The 25,529-nt window shown below is 40.8% G+C and overlaps 1 protein-coding gene across 1 annotated transcript; it reads right to left on the bottom strand.

The window, feature by feature from the left end:
* Positions 1-1,399: 1,399 nt before the first annotated feature.
* On the bottom strand, positions 1,400-24,365 carry LOC126351051 (THO complex subunit 4). Its single transcript, XM_050002571.1, has 5 exons — positions 23,734-24,365; positions 23,500-23,652; positions 22,777-22,924; positions 22,542-22,700; positions 1,400-2,559 (listed from the first exon to the last, which is right to left on the bottom strand). The coding sequence occupies exons 1-5, from the start codon at positions 23,923-23,925 to the stop codon at positions 2,453-2,455; spliced, it is 759 nt and encodes a 252-aa protein (XP_049858528.1). The 5' UTR covers positions 23,926-24,365; the 3' UTR covers positions 1,400-2,452.
* Positions 24,366-25,529: the final 1,164 nt, after the last annotated feature.

The raw sequence follows: 25,529 nt of genomic DNA, 5'->3' as shown, positions 1-25,529 counted from the left end.
ATATCATTTATTGTTCTCTCTCTCTCTCTCTCACACACACACACACACACACACACACACACACACACACACACACACACACACACACACACACACACAGAGAGAGAGAGAGAGAGAGAGAGAGAGAGAGAGAGAGAGAGAGAGAGAGAGAGAGAGAGAGAGAGAGAGAGAATCTACAACTGTTGCTTCTCTATCTCTATCTCTGTCTCCCCCTCCCAACTCCCCCCCCCCCCCCAAACTAGAAATACCAACAGTTTGACATCACATGCATAAATTATTAGTAGAACTGTCTGCAATTTTGAAGACACAATTTGTCGTATTTTCCAATAACTTCCATCGTAACAGAACTCCACACTCACAAACTACTCACACTCTCATGTCATACATCATAAAGAGAGAAAACAGGCCACTTACTAGCATTTACTTTATTTACTTCCCTTTCAGAGAACAATTCTCATCCACTTCACAATTCCCTAGCTTTTTAAACGAGTATCCCAGCATTTTGTCCAGTCACATTTCCATTAAAAAGGTAAGGACAAATATTTTAGTATCAACAATGCCTCACATGCTGAACACTGACTCATACCCGACAAACACCAGAATTTAAAGCTTGGGTATGCAAGATACTCTCATTCCTTGCTGGTATGACTTCAGACGGTATGTAAGATGACCTCTTGAGCACACTACATTATTACCCATTACTCTATAATAACAAAACAGTCAAAACTGATTTATCATGCCTCCTGTCTATGTGGCACAGAATAAGGGTTCAGAATATGCAATTCACATATTGTGTGTCATCTCAGAAGCTAACTGGGTGCATCCCATGGCCAGTACTAATACTGTTACTCCATGCACAATACGCACTAGCTGAACTTTCAATCGTAATGAGCTGCACAAGGAAACATCCTAAAATACAAAATTGAAATTTTTATAAAAATCCATAAACTTAAAATCATCTGAGTTAATTACATCCTTATAAAATACGACAGCAATTTTCAGTTTTATAGCATACACTTTTGACATAAGGACAAGATACATTTAAATACAATTGTATTTAGGAGAAAAGTGGGAATTTTCTTGCAAACATATTTGCAACAACTGAATGTTGGACATGTGCAACAGCTTTTTTAAAAATATAATGCAATGATTTTTGAAATATAGTCAACTTCTTTATGTAGTTCACGCAAGGTTCAGCTTTTAATGCATCATCAAACTGCAGTGTCCTACACAAAACCCTGCACAATAGAAGCCTTTCTTTTAAATAAGTCTTTGTAATATTCTGTGACTATTTACATCTTTGGGTCACATTTCAGTTATATATTTCTACATATTACATTTATTTTATGGGTTCAATATTCTGGTATTTCAGTAACTGGTTAAAACAAAAACTATGTGCAACAGTTTCACACAACAGATTTATTTAATATCAAACTGATGAAATCCCTTGTTCTATATTTATATACGTTTAGTATAAAACATTACAATTTGAGGACTGTATTTTACAAAACAAGGTACTGAAAACCTTGTCAACAGTTGCACTCAAAGCTATTTATCATGCATAGCCACATATTGGTAATATGTTGTGTTAGTTTTCCACTGTGGCTGCCTGATGGCAGCACACCACACACTGTAAGGACTGAAGGTGAGGCTGTATGATCACCTTAAAATCTACAAAAGACTCTAGCAAAGAGCAAGTCTGTATTTCAGAAATTACGATCCACTGTGTCAACTTACTCCATAATTTTATACAGGACCACAAAAATCACCATTCACTCATGTTAGCACATCATATAAAAGAACACACACCATGTAATATTAATTCACTACAAACAAACAGTTTCATTGTTGTTTTGTCACCAGTATTTAGGAGTTGTAAAAATGTATCAATTTTCAATATTTTTTTAAATATAGTGTGGCGACAAAAGTCAGGAGCTAAAGTAATGTAAGTGCTATAAATAAATAAAAGATCCATGTAATAAAATATTTGGTGCTTTGTATTGCAGGGTATATGATTTATGAAAGCAATGTATGTTGGAAAGTTCAGATGTACAAAATAGCTATGCAGTCAGTTCAGCTGTAAAACTAAACCAGAGTTAGAATATTCCACTTGCTTAATACATGGCAGTAATTTTAACAATGAGAAAATATTTTATTTAACATGGTAGAAATTCAGTATAATTCGCTTCACAGTATGTCCTGAAACATTACAACAGGTATTCAAGGAGATCAAAACCCAGACATTATCCATGTAAAATTATCTACCAGCAAATCCTCCAGCATCACGCAGAAACTCTTGTTACATCTCTATTGTAAAGTCTTCAATCCAATGTGTACATTAACTGCACGCAAAATTGAACAGTCAGTCAAACGCTAAACTGCGAAAGGCAGGTATGTCAGCTTCACACATTCACTCTATATCTTTTCCACAATGGCACAAGGTTTCCATCTGTTACTTAATTTTGTTTACATAGGCATCTAATTCAGCATCCAGCTCCTCAGCTGTAGGAAGTGATCTTGACTGGTTTCTTGGACCACCTCTTCCACCACGGCGTAGGCCTAAACACAAAACAGAACAATTTTTACACATCTCAAGTGTTTGCAGTAAGGGTGTATTCAATATAAAGCTTAAAACAATTTTTATATTTTCTGTGAGGAACTGTATGTTATATGAAATTAAATGCCAGCAATGGCTATGTGACAAACACCCCTTAACATCTTTTTTATTTAGCCTTTTCTTATGATAGCTACTCACAAGAACATGCTGATGGCAGTTATTCATCTCCCAATATATGATGAGATGGTAATGTATTAACAACATAGGAAAAGATAGAATGCTATATACTGCAAAGATGACATGTTCAGTTGCAGACAGTCATAATTCACAGTCTTCATTAGAAAAAGAAACACTCCATTCATTCACACACGCACACACACACACACACACACACACACACACACACACACACACACACACACACACACGACGACCGACTCTGGCAGCTCAGATCAGATTGCAACAGTCACGTGAGATAGAAGCAGCAACATTCAGGAGGTGGGGAAGGGATAGCAGCCTAAGATTTTTTTTTTTTTGGGGGGGGGGGGGGGTAGTTGCTGTCTAACAGTGTGCATAGTGACTAGACTGCCAACAAGTGCAGTGTCAGGATGATGTGGGGCAGGGAGGTGCGGAAAACTGGGAACATGAGCAGAGGGTGGCATGCAAAGACAGTGGGAGACGAGAATGGGGAGGAGGTGACAGGACAGAAGAGATTGAAACTGTTGGGTGGAAGGTGTAGGAACAGTAGGTTACTGTAGGTTCAGGCTGCGATAATTACAGGAGCAGAAAAAGACGGGGGTGGAGGGCAAGATCCAGGTGGCTTGGGTAGTGAGGCACCCACTAAAATCAAGCACATTATGGTATGCCACAGGGTAGTCTATTTTTTCTCTTAGCTACAAGTGAAGTCCAACACAACTTGCAATTCCAGCTTAAAGCCTTAGGCCGTTCCTAGAAGCTCTCCTCTAATACGTTTTCCTCCCCTTCCCCATGATACCCCACACACTGACCTACATGCTCCCCAAAAACCATAAACCCAATAATACTGGATGTCCCATTGTGGCTGGTTCTCGTGTCCCCACTGAAAGAATTTCAACCCTCATTGACCAATTGCCCACAATCTGTCCTCCCACGTCACGTATAACAACCACTTCCTTTAACAATACTACTAACCCCCACCGTATGACACATATGGTAGTGTTCACTGATAGCTCCAAACCAGGAACTTCTGTTGGCTGTTCAATAGTTTTCTCTCCAACTGTGCTCTCAAGATACTGTGCTCTCAAGATACAGTGTCTGACATGCTGCAGCCGATGAAATCAACTGTAATGAAAAAATTGACTTCTCCTTTGCTTTGCAGGGTACTTGGCAGCTGTAAGCAGACAAACCTGTGCACAGAATCCTGGAGCCCCCCCTCCCAAACTATCTATCTCTCTCCCTCCATCTATCTCGCTCCCCCCCCCCCCCCTCCCAATCTCTCTCTCTCCCTCGATCTATCTCTGACAGTGGGAAAGGTGAGATTTTTCTGCTCCCACTGTGTTGTCCTAAAACCCATGTAAAAGATGTCACGCAAGTGGGCAACAAAGTTGTAATCTGTCAAATCAACAACAGTTGTTAAGTATCCCTTGTCAGATTTCAAATTTGTTAGCATGACTATTGACGACTCATCACGCCATATTCCAGTTTGTTTTTCTTCTATAACCAAACAGAATCAAAGTAGCTATTAACTTCACAGTCTACCTGCGCATTACTAAGGCAGTGGAGGTCATAGCAGTAAAGCTGTTGGGTAACAGCTGCAGCACACATCGTATAAACAGCCCTAAGGTTTTACACCATTGTTACATTGCATTAATTCACAGCAGCCTTCCTGATATTTTTTGGAATGGTTCATGTTACAGAGAATTATTATTATGTAATTTTATTTTGTAATGCTATAGATGTGCTAGTTTAATTCTTGTCTAAAGTATAGGGTACTTTGTGTTAGCATAAATCGCAGCTTATGTCTAACATTAGTGTAAGTAAATTTGTATATACACTAGACTCTTGTTAATCTGGCCTCTGAGTAACCCAGCGCTATCCAAAAATATGTGCACAATGAATTATCATGCTCAACAATGCTTAGTTTAAAAATGATTTATATTCTGTATTTGAAATTGTAGCTTTCTTTACAGTTTTCACTCATGTCTTCTAAAAGGAAACACATTACACTAGACCTCAAGCAGAAACTCGAAATTATAATTAAGTTAAATCGAGGTTCTTCACAGAGAGCCACTGCTGCCAAGTTCAATGTTGGAGGAGCAGCTATTTATGACATAAAAAAAAGATGTTATTCCACAGTACCCAACACAAATGGATAGTGAGTTGCGAAAATGGAAGGTTATGTGGAAGAGTGAGAATGAAGAACTGGACATAGCTGTTTATAGATGCTCCATACAACAACACAGTACAGGAATTACAGTCAATGGCCTGATTATAGCGGAAAAAGAAGCTGCATTTAACAAACTAATCGGCGGTAGTAACTTGTTTGCAGTGAGCGAAGGTTGACTATCAAACAGGAAAAAAACGACATTACATTCAGCAGCTGACAGTCACCAGGGAAAGTAGCTCAGCTAACAATACAGATTTTTATGAGTTTGTAAGCAAGATAGGAAAGATGGTAAAGGAAGAAGATTTAACTGCTGATGCCTTGTTTAATGCTGTTGAAGCAGGACTTTTTACAAGATGCTTTCTTCAAAACCATTAGCTGCCAAGAACAAGAAGGCAGCTCGTGGTTACAACCAACAGAAACAGCGCGTAACATTAATGGCGTGTTGTAATGCAAATGGGAGTCATAAACTACTGCTTACGATGATTGGAAAATCCCAACATCTACACTGTTTTCAACACACTGACAAATACTCTACCAGCGCAGTATTGCACTTAGTAGGAAGTGTGGATGGACAGACCAATATTCTCTAGTGTTGTTTTTTTTGTGGTTTTAGGGCGCACAACTACAATGGTCATTAGCGCCCTGACTAAGTTAAGAATGCACCGCGAGGCACAAGGTTAAAACAGCAACTAAAAAGGACAACACTATAAAAGACGTATTAACAGGCGTAGGATTAAAAAAAAGCATAATCAAACGTCCTTAGACAGGTGTGTCAAGTTGATAAAACGAAGAACGCGAGCAGCAGCTCCTGGGTCATTCTCTAAAATGGCATCCAGAGTACACGGCAGGCCAAGATCAAGACGCAGTGTAGTAAAATCTGGACAGGACGTTAAAATGTGATGGACCGCCAGCAATTGCCCACATGGACAGAACAGCTCCGGCGCAGCTGTCAGCAGATGGCGATGGCTGAACCGGCAGTGTCCAATTCATAGCCAGGCCAAAACGACCTCCTCCCACCGAGAAGGACACGAGGAGGACGTCCAAGCCGTGGGAAGAGGTTTCAACACCGGAAGCTTGTTGTCCGTAAGTGCAGCCCAATCGGCATACTACAACGATAAAATGCGCCGACAAATGACCCTGCTACAATCTGATGAAGGGACACAACAAGAAGCCGCCTGAGGCTGGAGGACTGCAGCCTTGGCCGCGGCATCTGCAGCTTCGTTCCCACGGATACCGACATGGCCAGGAACCCACATAAATCTAACTGGAGACCCGTCGTCCACCAGCTGCTGAAGAGAGCGTTGGATCTGGTGCACGAAAGGGTGAACCGGATACGGATCACTGAGGCTCTGGATGGCGCTCAGAGAATCGAAGCAGATGACATAAGCAGAATGTCGGTGGCAGCAGATGTAAAGAACAGCCTGGTAGAGGGCAAAGAGCTCAGCTGTGAAGACCGAACAATGGCCATGTAGCCGGTATTTGAAACTTTGTGCCCCAACAATAAAAAACACCCGACCCCGTCATTGGTCTTAGAGCCATCTGTATAAATGAAGGTCGTATTAATGAACTTCGAACGAAGTTCGACAAAACGGGAGTGGTATACCGAACCGGCAGTAACTTCCTTCGGGAGCGAGCTGAGGTCAAGGTGAACGCGAACCTGAGCCTGGAGCCAAGGTGGCGTGTGGCTCTCGTCCACTCTAAAAGTTGCAGGGAGTGAAAAGTCAAGGTGTTGAAGGAGGCGACGAAAGCGAACTCCAGGGGGTAGCAGGGCAGAGACATACAACCCGTATTGACGGTCGAGAGAGTCGTCAAAAAAGGAACGATACGATGGGTGGTCGGGCATTGACAGTAGCTGACAGGCATAACGACAAAGCAATATGTCGCGAGGGTGAGTGAGTGGCAATTCACCGGCTTCAGCATGAAGACTCTCGACGGGACTAGTATAAAACACTCCGATCGCAAGACGTAAACCCCGATGTTGTATGGAGTTGAGGCGGCGTAAGATGGACGGCCGTGCAGAGGAGTATACGAAGCTCCCATAATCCATCTTGGAGCGGACGATCGATCGATATAGGCGAAGTAGGACGGTTCGATCCACGCCCCACGACATACCACTGAGAACACGGAGGACATTTAGAGAACGGGTACAACGGGCAGCCAAATATGACATGTGGAGACCAGCTAAGTTTCCTGTCAAATGTAAGACTTAAAATTTTGTTGTCTCCACGAATGGGAGAGCAACGAGACCGAGCCATAAGGACGGTGGGAGAAACTCTTTGTAGAGCCAGAAGTTAATACAGACCGTCTTCTCGGCAGAAAAACGGAAGCCATTGGCGACACTCCAGGAGTAAAGACAGTCAAGAGAACGCTGAAGACAGCAATCCAGGAAACATGTGCGCTGCGCGCTGCAATAGATGGTAATATCGTCCACGAAAATGGAGCCTGATACATCAGCTGGGAGGCAATCCATGATTGGATTGATCGCTACGGCGAAGAGAGCGACCCTCAAAACTGAGCCCTGTGGCACCCCATTCTCCTGGCGAAAGGTGTGACAGGACAGAACCCACACGTACCCTGAACTGTCGATCCATTAAAAAGGAACGAATAAAAAGAGGGAGGCGACCGCGAAGGCCCCATGTATGCATGGTGCGGAGAATGCCAGCCCTTCTCCAAATCAAAGAACACAGCAGCGGTCGGGCGCTTCCGCAAGAAGTTATTCGTAATGAAGGTCGACAAGGTAACCAGATGGTCGACAGCAGAGCGGCGCCTACAAAATCCACGTTGTACATTGGTAAGTAGGCGTCGAGATTCGAGCAGCCAAACCAAACGAGAGTTAACCATTCGCTCCATCACCTTACAGATACAGCTGGTAAGCGAAATGGGTCGATAACTGGAAGGCAAGTGCTTGTCCTTCCCCGGCTTAGGAATCGGTACAACAATAGACTCACGCCAGAATGCGGGAACATGTCCCTCAATCCAGATGCGATTGTAAGTACAAAGAAGGAAACCTTTACCCGCAGGAGAAAGGTTCTTCAGCATCTGAATATGAATAAAATCAGGCCCTGGAGCGGAGGACCGTGACCGGGCAAGTGCATATTTGAGCACCGGCATGGTGAATGGGGCATTATAACTTTCACGATTCGAGGAGTGGAAGTTAGGCGGCCTAGCCTCCTCTGCCTGTTTTCGGGGGAGGAAGGCAGGGTGGTAATGAGCGGAGCTCGAAACCTCTGCGAAAAAGCGGTCGAAGGCATTGGAGACATCCTCATGGGCCACAAGGATGTCATTCGCGACCGTCAAGTCAGAAACTGGTGAGTGGACCTTAGTGCCAGATAGCCGGCACAGGCAGGAGTAAAACTGTTGAAGGTGGTTGTGAAAGCACCCCAACTGGCTTTCTTGCTTTCTTTAATACGACGACACTGCGCACGTAATCGTTTATAATTGAAATAATTCGCCACTCTAGGGTGGTGTTTAAAGGTGCGTAATGCATGTCGACGAGCACGTAAAGCATCTCTATATGCTGCGATCCACCAGGGGACAGGTACGCAACGTGGAGAAGTAGTAGTGTGAGGGATGGAATATTCAGCAGCAGTGAGAATGACTTCCGTGAGGTGTGCGGCCTGACTATCGCAGCTTGTGAAGGGTTTATCCTGAAAGGACGTCCTGGAAAAGAAGAGCCCCCAGTCCGCTTTGGAGATGTTCCAACTAGTTGAGCACGGAGAGGGGGTACGATGCAGGAGATGGATAACACACGGGAAGTGGTCACTCGAATATGTATCAGAAAGTGCATACCACTCAAACCGGTGTGCAAGTTGGGTAGTACATACAGAGAGGTCTAAATGGGAGTAGGTGTGAGCTGTGTCTGAAAGAAAAGTAGGGGCGCCAGTATTGAGGCAGACAAGATTGAGCTGGTTAAAAACGTCTGCTAACAGGGAGCTCCTCGGACAGGATGCTGGAGAGCCCCAAAGAGGATGGTGAGCATTGAAGTCTCCAGTTAACAAAAATGGTGCACGTAGCTGAGCAATAATTTGCATCATGTCTGCCCTGGTAATGGCAGACAACGATGGAGTGTAAATGGTACAAATGGAAAATGTAAAAGTGGCTGCAGGCCGGTGTGCAATGTGATGGGATCATAGTAGATATCATCCCAGACCAGCAACATAACCCCTCCATGAGCCGGAATATCTGCAACAGGGGGTAGGTCAAAACACACAGAGGTGTAGCGTGCCAAGGCAATGTGATCGCATGGGCATAGCTTCGTATCCTGGAGGGCTACGACGAGCGAACGGTGCAAGCGGTGCAGCAGCTTTAAGTCCTCTCGGTTGGAGCGAATGCTGCGAATATTCCAGTGAATAAGTGACATCGTGAGAAGAAGAAGATGCAAGAAGGGGTTATCTCGAAGGCCGCTGAGGGTCTGGCTTCGAGCGAGCACTCCCGCCGCTAGCAGTAGTCAGACAGTCATCGTCCATTTGTTCTATAGGTTCATCGGCCATCTTGTTAAGACGGCCGGGAGGGGGAGCTTCCTCCGCTGGTGAACGGCCAGATGTTCGGCTACCAGCGGTGCGGCCAGGCGAAATGGATGACTGCCTGGGGCAGCAACGGCTGGGTGGCGCAGTAGAAGAAATGCGCCGTGGAGGGGAAGGAGAACAGTGCTTCCTATGAGCCTTCTTGGAAGGTCATTTTGTGAAAGTATTGGTCAATGGCCGGCAGTTCGAGGTACGTAGGAAATCTGCACGAGACGGTTCCCGTACATCTGACTTCTGGGTCTTCGTCTTGGCAGAAGCCAATAAAGGGGCTTGTGTCTGAGGGGTGACGGGAGGAGACATCGACCGGGCGATCTTAGTACTGGCCGAACGGACGACCGTAGTGCTGTAGGTCAGATTGCATGTCTGCGTCGCCACCTCCCTGGTAGTCCGAGGAGAGGCGAGGACAGTACTGTATTTCCCCGCTGGGAGCAGCGCGGGCTTCCTACTTGCAAATAGACGGACGTGGACAGTCACCCTCATGGGTATCCCTGCCACAAATGACATTTAGCCGCGTTAGAACGAGACTGGCGAGTGTGATTGAAACGCTGACACTGGTAGCAGCGCGCAGGTGTCGGGACATAGGGGCGAACAGAAATAACTTCGTAGCCCGCTTTGATGCGCGACGGCATCTGAATGCTATCAAAGGTCAAGAAAGTGTCCGGGTCGGTACAAGGTCGACCTTTTTCATGACCCTATGGACAGCCGTCACGCCTTGCTCAGTGAGGAAAGACTGAATCGCCTCGTGCGTCAATCCGTCAAGTGATCTAGTATATACCACACCACGAGACGAATTTAAAGTGCAGTGAGCCTCCATCCGGACATGGAAAGTGTACAGGAGTGTGGCCCAAAGCAGTTTTTGTGCTTGAAAGGCCCTCTCAGTTTCTAGTAACAAGGTACCGTTACGCAACCTGGTACAAGACTTGACCAATCCGGCTATGGCATCTTTTCTGTCCTCAGATTGAGAAACTACGAGGAACTGTGGGGGCAGGCGGTAGTACTTTTGTCACTGCTGGCTGGTCAAGTTTCCGTTTTTGGGCAGAAGTCGAGGGAGAAGAAGAAGAGAAATCCATTGTGGAGGAATCCCCATGATTGCCAGCATCTCCGATGGTGTGCTCCTTCCTTGTGGGGACCCTCTCAGAGGGCACTCCCGCCTTAGGTGATTGTTCACACCTCAGATCACACCTCCCAAGAAACGGACGGAGGGACCAATCGGCATGGACGGAAGGTGTCAGCTCAGGCAATCACCCCTCCCCGGGCCTGGCCTTTACCAGGGGGTACGTGCGTGCCTTACTTGTCTACCCAGGGCAGGGAATTACACGTTACCCCGTCACCAGCAACGTGTGTGAATGCGTGGGTCGGCCTTCAGGCACGCACAGGGAGGAAGGAAGAAGAGGAAAAAGAAAGGAGAGGGGGAAAGAAAGGACAGACTGTCTCAAACGCTGAGGCGGAGACCAGAGAAGGCAAGGGAAAGACGGCAAGGGAAAGACGGCAAGGGAAAGACGGCAAGGGAAAGACGGCAAGGGAAAGACGGCAAGGGAAAGACGGCAAGGGAAAGACGGCAAGGGAAAGACGGCAAGGGAAAGACGGCAAGGGAAAGACGGCAAGGGAAAGACGGCAAGGGAAAGACGGCAAGGGAAAGAGGAAGTAAGACAGTGAGATGGAGAAAAACAAAGAAAGGAACCAATCAAAGGAATGAAGAAACCAGAAGAAGCGAACAAACCAAAATGATCGCAAATACAGGTCGTGGAACCGTCCGTCTACGGACGCAGGCACTAGCTACCCCCTTGAGGGGGAGGGACTCCTTTTAGTCGCCTCTTACGACAGGCAGGAATACCTCGGGCCTATTCTAACCCCCGGACCCACAGGGGGGATTCTCTAGGTGGTTCCATGAAAGATTTGTACCAGCAGTGAGAAAAGAACTATCCTTATAATTGACAATGTTCCCAGTCATCCTTCAGATGTTTCTCTAAAGTCTGGTGGTGTACATGTACAAGCACACTTTCTTCCACCCAATGTGATAGCCCTAATTCAGCCCATGGACAAGGGAATTTTGGAATCAATTAAACGTCATTATCAACATTCACTTCTCTTCTCCTTGCTGAATGAAAGTGAAAACAACTTCATCGAAACTATGCTGCAGGTGCAGAAAGCAATTAACATACGTGGCAGTCCCTAAGCAGCTGAAGCATGGGATAAAGTGGAGAGCACTACCATAATGAAGAGGTGGAGAAAATTGTGGCCATTCATTGATGCCGAGTTGGATCCAGTAGTGAGTGACAGCGATGAGCTAGTCAATTCGGAATTATCAATTACTTTGTACAATGGCATGTTCCACAACCTCCCAGGAGGAGAAGAAATTTATAATGAAGATTTTACTAAGTGGCTGAATGAGGAAAAACGTGATACGGACCAAACTTTAACAGATGAAGAAATAATCAAAAGCGTGCAAGAAAGTAATGATGAAAGTGATGAAAAAGAGGACACAGGAGGAGAGCGCATGAAGATTTCTCACACTGTTGATGTTGAAGCTGCCAAGGTCTTCCTCGAGTACATTATGCAACAGCCAGATACATGCAGTACCGATGCAATGCTTGTAAAGTGGCTGCGTACTAAAGCATGCCACCTTTGCATATCATCATTGTGACAGTTAAAAATTAGGGACGTTTCATAGTGAGTGATCTGACTATGTACAGTACACATTCAAGGACTACGTTTTCTTTGAAAATTAATGTATTTTTGGATTTAATAAAGTCTACTCTCTATGTTTAAAAACTGTATCCTTTGGCTTAATAAAGTACAGTACACTAGATACCCTATGTTTTCAAAATAAATAAAAAACAAAATAAATGACTAAAATAAACTTCAAACACTCCACAATCCAGCACTTCCCCGAATCCGGCAGCCACACGTGCCAGGAATGGCAAGATTAGCGACGGTCTAGTGTAAGTGTTGCTGTGATTGGTCAACTGCTGCTGGTTCGTTTTAAAGTGAGAAAACCAGCATCCCCACTATCGTAGGGTGTCACACCCGATAGCCGAGCAATAGCAGCAAAGGGAGTGTTTCTTCACCACAATTTGCTAAACCTGATAAAGCTTTTTTCACACAGGATCCCAAACCTGATAATACATGTCTGTAACTGTCGGAGGTCAAAACTAGAAGATATCAGTTTCAGGATCCTGTGCTTATGTTTACTTCAAGCTACTTTTACAGTTTTCATTAATCTTCTGTAGAATGTCTTGAGGGAGACTATACAGCCAGCCACATGATGTCACTGACGGGATTGTTTGGGTTGAATTTGGCAAGAGAGCGCCCAAAAATATGCCATGCAGCGCTCTAAAATGAAATGATAATTAAATCAAGACCCTACGCAGCCGACAGGTGTTGATATACATCAACAGGGACAGTTGAAAATGTGTGTCCCGATCAGGACTCTAACCCATGATCTCCTGTATACATAGACACTCTATCCATCTGAGTCACTAAGATTAATTTTCTTTTTCAATTTAAATAAATTTTGAATTTTAATTTTCTAAAAAAGCCACACTTAAAGTTTTGAACTGTCACAAAATTTCCTTGCACTACACTCTTATGCCTCTGAAAGTCTCATTATGGGATTAGGTTGTACAAGGAGTAAGTTTACTATATTAATGCATGCCTCAATCACATCAGTTGAGACAGATGACACCATACGGCAAATTGCGCAACTGCAACATAAAATTTGTGCCATCCTCTGAACGGTAGCACACAGTATCATTGCAGAATTTCTGCTAGTTGTTTATGTGTCATCTACTTGCCCTTTTTTAAAAAAAAGTAACGTTTCGAAGTATATGGGGCAAATTTGACATAAATGGACTTCTTTTAATTCTACATTCTTCCTTTTTGAGTTTCGTACCTTTTAACACCTATTAAAGAAGTCCAGCATCAGGAAAAAGCAATAAGAATTGAGATAATGAATGCTGCTACAGACATGCTCTCTTCATTCCGTGCCGAGTGCTGCTTTTGTTATACAGCTCGCTTGCGCTGAAAGACAGCGTCCCAGCCATTGTGAAACACTGATTATACAATTTTATGTGGACTGACGGCGAAAAAAATAGATTTTTTAACGTCTTATTTGATATCTTCACTCAATACAGGATTAAATTTCTTTTTGTTGCTTCTTAGAGTTACTGTGCAGTAACAAACTGAGTAAAGCATTGAACAAAATTTTGAAGAGTTTGAGAGATAAAAATCACACTGCATAGATTTCTTGTATGGATAATTTTAGCTGATACAACGCAACAAATAAAATCCAGACAATATATCAAAATTTTATTTAAAATTGAGAGCAAAGTTATTTCATTCTCAATATTTTGCTTTTTATACCCAATAGATATTCACAAGTGGTGCAGATCAGGAATCATGTGATGATCAAAAACCGTCATTTTTCATAAACGGGCCAAGATACTGAAACGAGGTTTTTTTTTTGTTTGTTTGGCAAATGGTAGCATGCAAAGACATACCTATGTTGTACAATACAACACCCAAAAATTTTTATTCAGCTAGATATGAAAGTACGCTGACCACCAAATCCCAAGAAACACTGTCACTGGCGTAAGAATAGGTACATGAATATGAAGTATAACAACAAGTGGTAGCTTGCATACATTTTTGGGAAAGATGAAGATGAACTGAAGGTGACATTTCTTCATCTATGTGATCCACAACCTTCTTTCGCATACCCGGAGAAGCCAAATGTTATGTGGATTCAACTGGTGGATGTTCTATGTAAGGAGACTTCAACAGGCCGAATATACGCCTTGCCTGAAAATGACATGGTCAAAACCAACATAGCCTTTACAGTTAATTCCAATTTAAAAGAAATTGTGAGAGACACAAGTGTTCATAAATGTCAATAGTAAGTAACCTTTTGTAATTAATTTGGTTATTTCTTAATGTAGAACCTCTGGGTCATTCCACATCACTACCACCTGAGATTCTGTTAAAAATTTGTGATGTATACATATGTATGTTTTCCTCCGCTGTCTAAAATTCTAGCTAAATTCTCTCAGTGGTTCCACAGCTAGGGGCACCTTTGTGGACCCATACCAAATCGTAAAGTGCACAGGGTGAATAATTTGGCCAACTTGGGTATAGCTTTATGCATCTGTTGTGACATTTATCATCTTGAATTTTTGTACACTAGCGAACTTTTTGTGCTGAATGTGGCTGTAGAACTCAAATTGCTCAAAAATTAGTGTCCCTTATGCTACTTGGTTTGAAAGTGCCTTGTAAAATTTATTGCTAAAGATTTAAGCCATACTTTAAGTATCTTTTACTATAAGGGAAAAGCAGCTATGACCTTTATTTTTGAGCTTCTAGCCAACAACCATGTTTCACTATACTATACCAGCATTAGCATTTATGAGTATATAGTTCTCGTTTTATTGACCTTTGCCTCAAGTGTCAAATCAAAAACTGAACATTTACAGCATTTTTCAGCACCACTTTTTTTTAAAAATATGGCTATCATATGAGACCTCCTTTTAACTGACTTTTTGCTACAAGGAACATTAAAAATTAGAATAGTAATTTTCCATATAACGCTTTTAAACTAGCTTCAAATATACCTTAGCTTTTGCACATACTGCGTGATTGGCAGAATAGCTTTAATGAATGGCATACAAAGATGATTAAACAACATTGTTGTGAACATAAAGCAATAAGTTCACAAAATGAACCAAGCATCATAAATCTGTTGCCAGGGCTCATGAAATCATTTTCATGGCTCTAAAATTCTCTTCAATGCTAAGCGTACCTACAACCCATGGAATTGGCAATTGGAGGTGGCAAAATGTCGATTGGGATCTAGCAGGTGTACTTCCTTAGGGGCCAATGGAATGAATTAGTTGGAGAGTAGATGCATGACACCAACGAAGGTATCTCGTTCTTCCAATGATGTGTCACAGATGTTTCCAATCCAACATTTGCTGTGTTAAATGCAGGCTACATATTGCCCAGATTGGATGCTGTCAATTGGAACACTCGAGAAGTATACTGATTGATAAACACTTGCAATAAATGACACTGTTATTGGAAACTCTTCTAATTTGTAACAGCTTTTCATTGATTGGTTTGAAGCAGTGGTTTTCTCTGGTCCCTGTAACTATTTTCAAATACCATTTCTTGTAAAGATATTGCAGCATTAATTTCTTCCTTTGTGATAATGAGGAATTTGATTCCGTGAACTTGTTTGCCACAAAATCTGAACAGATCACTTGGTGTTAGAATTTGATCTGAAGCTGGCCGGTGCAGACTTGCTCTTCCTGCTAATCGCTTTGTTGTTCCTGCAACACCACCAGATGGAGACTTTCCATGGCTTGTGACTAAGAAGTTCCATTCTGCACTGATACTAAAGTCATTTTACTGCTGACAGATTCATGAAGTTTGTAAGCGGCAGCTGATCCATTGCTGAAATAGCTGATGTGCTTCAGCACTGGAAAGTGGATTCGCAGGTGATCAATTAGCTTGGAGCAGAAAACAGGAAAGTGGATTCGCAGGTGATCAATTAGCTTGGAGCAAAAAACAAACTGTGACTGTATCATGCTGCAAGCAATCACTGATGATGCAGAAGCTAAGAGACTATCTTTCCAGCCCAAGATTTGTAGTAAATAATAAAGAGATGTAATGTGGCCTGACTATTTTCCCAAAGGAAGCCTTGTACAGTGTCCTGCACAACAAATGAATAATTTTCTACAAAAGACCATCAGAACAACCAGCTTTCCACATTCTAGATTTTCTTTCGTTTTTGTTATGTACTTGCTTTAATGCTTTGCCATGTAATGATGGGGTGAGAGATTCACTATTTTAGTCACAATGTTTCGGATTCATTCAATTGTTGACTGCTTTGTCTCCACGGTATCTCGATCAATGTGTATCCATTCCTTGTAATCAACTGCTTCATCAATGTCGTTCCCTTCAAGTGCAGCTCCTACAAATCTTGCCAAGACTTCTAATCCACTGCATTGGTCACATCGTCAGAGCATGCAATCTTTTGAATCCATATTGCAAATTGTTTTGGCTAACAAACTCTTGTAGTCATTCTTAATTGGAGTTGCTGCTAGCATCAACTTGACATTCTGATGAGCTGTACAAACACAAACTGAATGTGTCCCTGCTGAACCAACTGTGATGCACCACTTTGGCAGGAGCTTACAAAATTTAGAAAAGCCAAATTTGGCAGATTTTGTCTGCAATAGTCTTGACAGGCTTCTTTCAAGTTACAAAGCAGCAAACATTTCTGCATATGAACTTTTAGGCCAGCTGGTGTCCTTATGGCAACAAAGTTCTTTTTTTCCAGGGCAGATTCGGCTGAGTTCATCGCCGTCACAGAATTTTGCTATACTTTCCTTAATATCTTCTTGCAAAGCCTTTCCTCACTTTTGATCTGAATTTTCTAGATGCTGAGGACACCTTCAGCTTCACTTTCAATTTATTGACGAACACTTTGTACGAAGAGCAATCATGGCATTTTTGACCTAGTTGCGGTTGTATGACATCATCTGCTTTAAGCCCGCCAATTTCATCAATTTTGGAACCCACAACCATTTGAACTTGCCTTATCTTTCATTTTGCATATCCACTAGAATCCCAGTTTGAAACACGCTGCCATTTTAGTGGTGACGAACCAAATGCTGTCATGCTAGATTTCAAGCTGTCTGAAGCAACTGTAACATTATCATCAGACTGATGATGGCAATGGCTTAGCCTTTTTTTTTTTTTTTTTTTTTTTTTTTTTTTTTTTTTTTTTTTTTTGCATTGATGTCAACTCTACATGAATGGCAAAGCTGTCCAGACTTAACATCAACTGCTGTAAGTTGTTTCAAAAAGTTGGCTGTTGCAGCATCAATAGGATGCAGACCATTGTTCAACACATGATTCTTCTTTTGAAATGGATTGCAGCATGATTTCTGCAGATACTGAAAGCTGGTTAACAGTTCTGGTTCATGGTGTAAACATACTATGGCATCACAATCAAACTAAGAGCCAACTCGTCGAACCTGCAATTTCCGATTTTCCTCAGAGAGGTTACTAATTGACTTCAGAAGGCATTTATGCTAAGTAAACTTAGTTAAATGACACACAGACTTGTTTATTTGTTCAATGGTGCACTGCCCTATGCCCATATTTCCATTGTTTGAAGCCGTAACAGGTGGTAACTTCAGCAAAGATTCTACAATAGATTGAAGGAATCAACCAAGCTGCAAGATAAACATTCATAGGTAATAACCACAAATGATTCAATGATTGACAATTTGCTTACAAACATGAATGATACCCAAATCAAATTACATCTTATATAGTGTGAATGTATAAAATGGGAATACTGGAGAACATTACAGAAAATTCCAGAAGTTTCTAGTGTCTTGTTATAAAACTGTTGTACCTGCATATTAAATATCCAGAAATTTCCAGATCCCACACCCGGTTATTGCTGAAACCTATGCCCTGTGCTATGAAACTGTCACACCTGCATGTCTAATTTCCAGAAGCTTCTGGAACCCATATACGAAACAGTTGCACCCGCACATCACCAGACGAACATGCTGCAAATAATTTATACTAACAAATCACATCAAAAGTGCCTTGACATTCTCCAGTGCAACAGCTGCCAACACTGTAATCCATGCGGTAAGCATAACAGCTTAGGTTTCTTTCAATCTATTGTAACGATTTATATGGAAATTTACCATTCATCTATTTCAAGTCCCTTGTAGCAAAAAATGTTCTCTTTTCAGTGGTGTCCATAAAAAGAAGATCAGAGTTGATAGCAATATAGAAAACTGATCTTGAAACGTGCAAGAAATTTTCAGTTTGACACTTGAAACAAGGGTCAATAAAATCAGAATTACTTACTCATACATGCTGATACTGGTGTAGTATGGTGAGCAACTGGTCGTTGGCTAGCAGCCCAAAAATCAAGGATCCAGCTGTCTTTCCCTTATAGTAGAGAATGATTAAAGTAGGGATTGAATCTTTCACGATAAATTTTACAAGGCACTTTCAGACTAAGTATCATAATGGGCAGTCATTTCTAAGGAATTTGAATGATTTAGTAGCATTCAGCAATGTAAGTCGTACGAGGGTACAAATCTTCACATTAAAAGATATCACGGAATTTTTGCACATACACCTAGCACACACATATCTATACAAAAACAAGTTTTGAAGCAAATCTGGATGGTCAAGTGGGGCCTATTTTTTATTCTAGGACATTTGACATGGAATGACCACTCCTTGAAAACTATTTTTCACACAACACATGAAACTTGAAAATTTTTTAGCATGTGATCCCATGATAATCCCAAAATCAAACTATCAGAATTGCAAGAATATTGGGCAAGGAATTTTTTAGGATTCTTCAAAATTTTTAAAATGGCTTCTTTTTTTAAAAAATCAAAATTTAAAATATATTTAATTTTTTCAAACTCCATGTTTCATACCAAAACTTTTTAAAAGTTTTTAATGACACTTTACACATTTGTATAGCTTCTGGTTCTGGAGAACATGGCAATATACAACTACAGGGCGTGGCAATTTTTAATGAAAATTTGAAAATTCAAGACTTAAGAACTTTTTGATTAAATCATGAAAAAATTGTTTTTCATTCGTAACTGTGTAGGGACACCAGGTACACCTACTTTCATCAAAATATGATAACATCACACTTAATCTGCATGGAATGACCCTGAATTATGATGGTCTAAAGGGTTAAAGCATAACTCACAAATATGCAGAATCATCTGAAAGTTTCACTTTGCTCCTTTCAAGGAGACTTTGGACCAGTCCACAAAAATAATAATGATCTTCTACAAGGAATGAGTATCCTTGGCGAGGCTAATTTTTTGTGCAATTGACAGCTCTCCCTGGAGATTTTGCAAAGCATCTCCTGCCATTGCTTGCATTTTTGATAAGTTGTCTCAGCTCAGTCTTTATCATAAAATCTGGTGTTTTGGGTGCCTTTACTGGCATATAACAAGACAATCATTGTTAAACGGTAATTCTATAGTTTGTTTACTATAGAAAAATTTATTTCATTTTGAATTTCTATATTTATTTAAAGCTTTGATGCACAATTTCTTTATGTTACGGTCACAGTGCACAACTTTTTGAGAGACTATGCAACACAACTCTTGTGGAACTAAGTCTCGCCATTTGGCTTTTGGTTTGTACATTAGTACAAATGTAAAATATATTAAAGTGAAGTAGGCCTACGTAAACAACAGAGGTAAATGTTAATTACAGGAACTAGTTGTTTACAAAACTTCGCTTTGTTCAAGAAAGACACGAAAATATGAAAAACAGCAAGGAGAAAAAGAATATCGTGACTACTGTAAGACGACTTAAGTATCTAGCAGCGAGCAGCAAACTGGTATAAGATACCACAGATAACACTAAATTAAATAATTGGATTCATGACAGCTCACATACCCAGTTTTCACAGAAGATAGGCTGTTGGGACTTTGCATATCATTAAATATGTTTGTCTGTGGATGGGTGACAAAACCTTAATCAGAAAGTAAAATGGACCAAGTCATTTTTTCTCAACAGTTCCACAATAAATGCAAGCATACAATTGACTCATAGATTAAAAGGACAAGCTGGTTAATAAACAATGTGGAATCAAACAATCTGAAATAGTATGTAACAATGGTAAAACCTGCATACTAACAATGATAACGGCTGTACTACAGGGAAACTTTTAGTTTAATGAGCTTCAAAGCTATGGGATACATTGATGGAAAATAGCTAAACAGGAGCACATCATTGTAAAAGCCTTCTTGGATGGTTAGATTTTCTAATCTTCACTAATTGCTCTCAATGGCTACACTTTCTTAATTTCAAGAAGGTAGGGAGGTCTTCATTGACGATAATTTGTCATCATATTTCTCTTTAAGTTTTGGAAACGTGCGAACAAAATACAGAAATACAGATTGTGAGTTCTTGCCAGCTGACAGAACTATGCAGCACTTGACCTGGTACTATTCGGGCCATTGAAACAAGTGGTGGCTGCATTGGAAATAAACTGATGGTTCAATGAATCAGAAATTCGAAAACAAATTGTTATGCATTTTTAAAAACATCTTATTAAAACTTTGTGACTTCAGAAGTCTGCATGAACTTTTGAAAAACTACCAAAAATTAACAATTGACACTAGCAATACGGACTAGAACAAAGATACAGTCCTCAAAGCACTGAAAGAAAAGAAAAATTTGGAAACAATACAAAAGGAAGAAGAAGGAAACAGTAACAGTGGCTGCTAGTAGAAGCATTAGAGTCAACTACATTAAGAGTGCAGAGCAATCCAAGTAGCCATTTCTTGTGCACTGAAAATATAGAAAAATCAAATGAAAAATATACATTATTATGATCACCATCAAAAACAGAAACCTGAAGGTACTGGATTCTGAAGTGATGCGGATTTAATCTTAAGCTTGAACTAACAGGTAGAGAAATTTAAGTTAATGTAAGGAAAACTTAATTTCTATCTGGGAAAGCAGAAACAACTTAAATAGTCTTTTCAGACTTCAAGACGTTAAGTGTGTTATGCTTAAACATGAAGAGCTTTTCCAGAAAAAGTATTAGGAGTCTGCAGCAGACAAATATAAGCTTCTGCAGAAGTCACTGTGATCATGGATTCCAGATGACGATTACTGATCAGATGATCTGCATAAGATTAATTGTACTAAGAAAATATTTCAAAGGTGTTTCACGAATTTCTTGAACTGACAGTGTTTGGTCTTAATTTGGCAACTGTACCAATAAAAAGGGTGATTTTATTAGTCTAAAGGTTTGTTTATTCCAAGTTCAAGACATTTTGAATAAATGTTTGCAAGATTACTGACTGGGAAATAATTTGCTTTGTCTGCACGTAAAATATTTGATTCCATTATTACCTAACAATGTTTCTACAATGCAAAATTTCTATGACAAGGCTTAGATTCCAATTTCAATTTTTCTGTAGGACAAAGTAGGCCTACTGCAATCCCACTGGCAGACACTGCCCAAGATTATATATACAGTCATTTGTTGAAGCTGAACAGGTTTTTAAACTAACACAAGCATGTGCATATGCTAATAAACTCACTGCTCACTCTTATCATACAAAATTAAGTAGAAAACTTATTGCCATCTACTCTCAGCGAAAGAAACTGCTTTTGTCATCTCTTACGAAAAACATCATGGAATTTAATTGAAATTGCTGGAGTAACTTAATAACGAGCTTCTTTGCCTGAAGGGTATTGACTAACAGATTGTACCGTAACACAGGCATATAGAAACAAAATGTTATAGGCAATCTGGCAAAAGAAAAACCAGAATCCACTTCGTACAAACATAAATTCTACTAAACACTAAACAGACAGCTACTTCAAAAGATACCAGAGAAACCCTCATCTAACAAAAAAGGTCACAAGATTATCAAAATTCTAATTTTCATCAATAACAAGAAAGTTCATCTTTAAATAGGATTTACAAAGGAACTCTATAGATAATAATCTATGGTAATAAGTTCCCAGATTAACTGAACCAAGTATCAACAGTGAAGAAAAACGTTACTGGAGGTCTTAGCATAGCAACAATTCAAGATGTAAAGGCTAGGATTTGTACACTAGGAATGAAGTACAAGGCCAGAAGAAAATCTTAAGTCAGAACAACTGACTATGGATTTAAAGTGTAGTAACTCTGTAACTGTCTTTGGTGTTCTAACAACTGAATTGCCTTATTCAGACAGAACAAATCAAATCTGTGCTATTCAGATAAGGAACTATACAACCTTTGCATTAATGACATGCAAAATAAACAAATTCTGCTTCAAGGAATGTTTAACCTTCATTGTATTTCCAGTTCACTTTGTATCAGCAATGCAGGTTGCTTCTAGCTTATCCGACTGCACTCTTCCTTGCAAGACTACTCAAATCCAGACCCTCACAAAATCCTATAATTTGAACACAATTGAATACAAATATGTCATGTCTTTAACAGATTTTTTTTAAATACACATAACTAACAATGGCGTGGTGTATACTAAAGCTAAATGGAAAGTAAAAATCAACTCACCACCTCGACCTCTTCCCCTTCCTCCACTACTACCACCACCGCCACTGCCACCACTCAATCGGGACCTTTGGCTTTGCACGTATCCACCACCTCCCACACGAACACCACGCAATACAGAGGGTATTTCTGATGTTGCCATTTGAATCTGCATTGCTCTGCCTAAAAGAATTAGCAAATAATATAGCTTGCAGGACTATTAATCCACTTGTAACACTAATGATATAAATGTAATTACCATCTAAGGGAACACCATTGTACTGTTTCATTGCCTTTATTGCATCAGCTTTTCTTTCAAATATAACATCCGCTGTACCCAGTGACCTACCAGAACGGTCATAATGTACCGCAGCGGACTTCAGAGGCCCAAATTCTGAGAAAAGTTCCTGAAAGAAAATATCACTATTACTTGCATTGTTAACTACAAACTAAGTTAACATTATACTGCTATTGGTTAGGAATGAAAGCCGACAAATTAACGAAATGTTAAAGCAAAATGCACTCCTCCATCCTACAGAACATCCACTTACAAACCATATTCTCTGTAAACAGTATCTACAACATTCATAAATATTTCCTTTACAAAGTACTTACTTATAAGGGAATTTTGTCACAAGTACTTACTTATAAGGGAATTTTGTCACAAACACCTTTACAACACACATCTATTTGTAAGTAAACAAAGCCTTGCTCTAAGCAGACAATTTGTTACTAGACTTCTGATACACGTGATCTTCCACAGAACACACAGAAAGGCCCATCAGCCCCCTAAAGGAGCACTAATCTATGAGAAGTTCAAAACGAAGTCTGTTGAAACTGCTTCGGCCAGATCCAAACAAACTAAAGGCTGAGTACATAATGAACACTGGCAACCTCTTGGAAGGCTCAGTCACGAATTTGTAAAGTTGTGACGATAACTAGAAATACCTAGTTCATGAGGTCATTTTACACTAAGACTAACCTGTATATCCGAATCCGACACACCAAAATCGAGATTGGCAACTAACAACTTCGCAGGACCACCAGTGGGTAGCGATCCCCCGAAACTCATTCTCGCCTTCTTGCTCCCGGATCCATCAAACATATCATGCTGCCATTTGCTGTTAATGTCTCCCTGCAAAACTATGAGTTGATAACTTGATACTAACGACATTCATTCATCAAATAAACAACAGTTATACGTATAAATGAATACCCTTGAATAAGGCGCTGATCGCACCATTCCGCGGCGACTTCTTCCGGCTCCTATTCCCCTAGTAGGCCCACCTCTACCTCTTCTTGGTATACTGGACCCTCTTTGTCCTCCTCGACCTCGTCTTCCGCTACCTCTAATCATTTTGGAGGACTTAATGATATCATCCAAACTCATTTCTATCTTGTCGACCATTGTTAAATGAAAACACAAATACCACACACGCACACACACTAAACAATCAACCACAACCCACAACTCTTTCCTCTCAACCCAGTAATGGCGACCCCGCGTTTAGCTTCGTCAACGATATTACCCATACCAAAGAACTTCACTACAGCCGCAAGAAAACAAAAACAAATTTAAGTAGATTTCTATGGGAACCAATCGGGAAACAGCGCAACATGTACATCCCGGGTAAGAAAATCCTGGTAACAACTGCTTGCATGCGTAGAGCTAATACATTTCTCGTCTCTACCCTAGTTCTTTAAAGGTGATTCAAATTAAACGTCAACAGAACGGAACAGACCGCCCGGCGACGTCAACGTGAAGTGGTTGAGAATTTACAGTAGCATAGCCCACGAAGATCAAAACAACACAGTTCGCGAGAAATCCGCTATACCAACCCGGAATAACGTCTAACCGGAGTATAAACTCGCTGGATTAGCGAGTTTAATTGGAAATAAATGTATACCATGGCAGGAATAGTTATAGAATTAGGTACTGATGCCTACATTTTGCCACAATTGTTTGTTAGAATAAAAAAAAAAACAGGGCCAAATGAAAGACTATTCTGAATTTATTTCGTCTGTCGAAGGAAACCATACTTTGCATTTGTGATCTCGTTAGTGCGAAACTGGAGCATATGACTGATAGGTGGAACTATTTCCGTGCTCCTTAACATATTTGGTACAGTTTGAGATAATATGCATTTGATACCTGACCTTCGTGACTGATATACCGTCGTTTTATTTATATAATCTAGGCGCATAAAAATATCAATTTTTGCCAAAATAGTCTCGTTTATCTAGAGCGTGCTGCATTGTTAGAAAGAACTACTTCGTTTTATTTAGCATCCAGTGCCAAAATAGAACTAATCAAATAGAAAAACCCCGCTAGTCATGGATGCTATTATATTACCACCCTTTTCATAACCACACGAAAACACTATGATTTTTCATACAACAAAAAGTCTGATAGTACACTAATGTCACAAGTTCATTCGGCCATGTTACATCTACAGCAGAAAATATTGTTCACCCTTATCTTCCATTGGGTCAATAACTTCAACCTTTTAGTGAAAATGGTAGGACCACAGGACCATTATTGCTTCAGAGCAAAAAAATTATCTCCCACATAGTATTATTCCTCCAAATATGTAAATTATTTGTCCTTACACAAGCAGTACCATTAACAGGAAAGTCAGTACATCGTGGTTTTTTTTTTCTTTTTAATAAAGGAAGATGATGGCGTTTCCTTACCTATAGAATACAGCTATTGTCGTTGCCAGTTATTAGTTTTATCCACGTAAGACTATAGTTATATGTATGTTCTAAGTGCATTGGTACTTTTGTTCAGCTTACAGTAATCTCGCAGCTCTTGGTCTTGCAGTAGCATTCTTGCTTCCTGTGCACAGGGTCCCGGGTTTGATTGCTGGTGGGGTCAGGGATTATTCCTGCCTCGAGATGACTGTGTGGTGTTGTGTCATCTTCATCATCATCATTCAGTCAGAGGAAGGCAATGACCAACCACCTCCACAAGGACCTTGCCTAGTATGATGGTGCGGGTCTCCCACATCG

Source organism: Schistocerca gregaria, chromosome 1, assembly GCF_023897955.1.
Source record: "Schistocerca gregaria isolate iqSchGreg1 chromosome 1, iqSchGreg1.2, whole genome shotgun sequence".
Classification (NCBI taxonomy): domain Eukaryota; kingdom Metazoa; phylum Arthropoda; class Insecta; order Orthoptera; family Acrididae; genus Schistocerca; species Schistocerca gregaria.
This window is presented reverse-complemented; position numbering and strand designations above follow the sequence as displayed.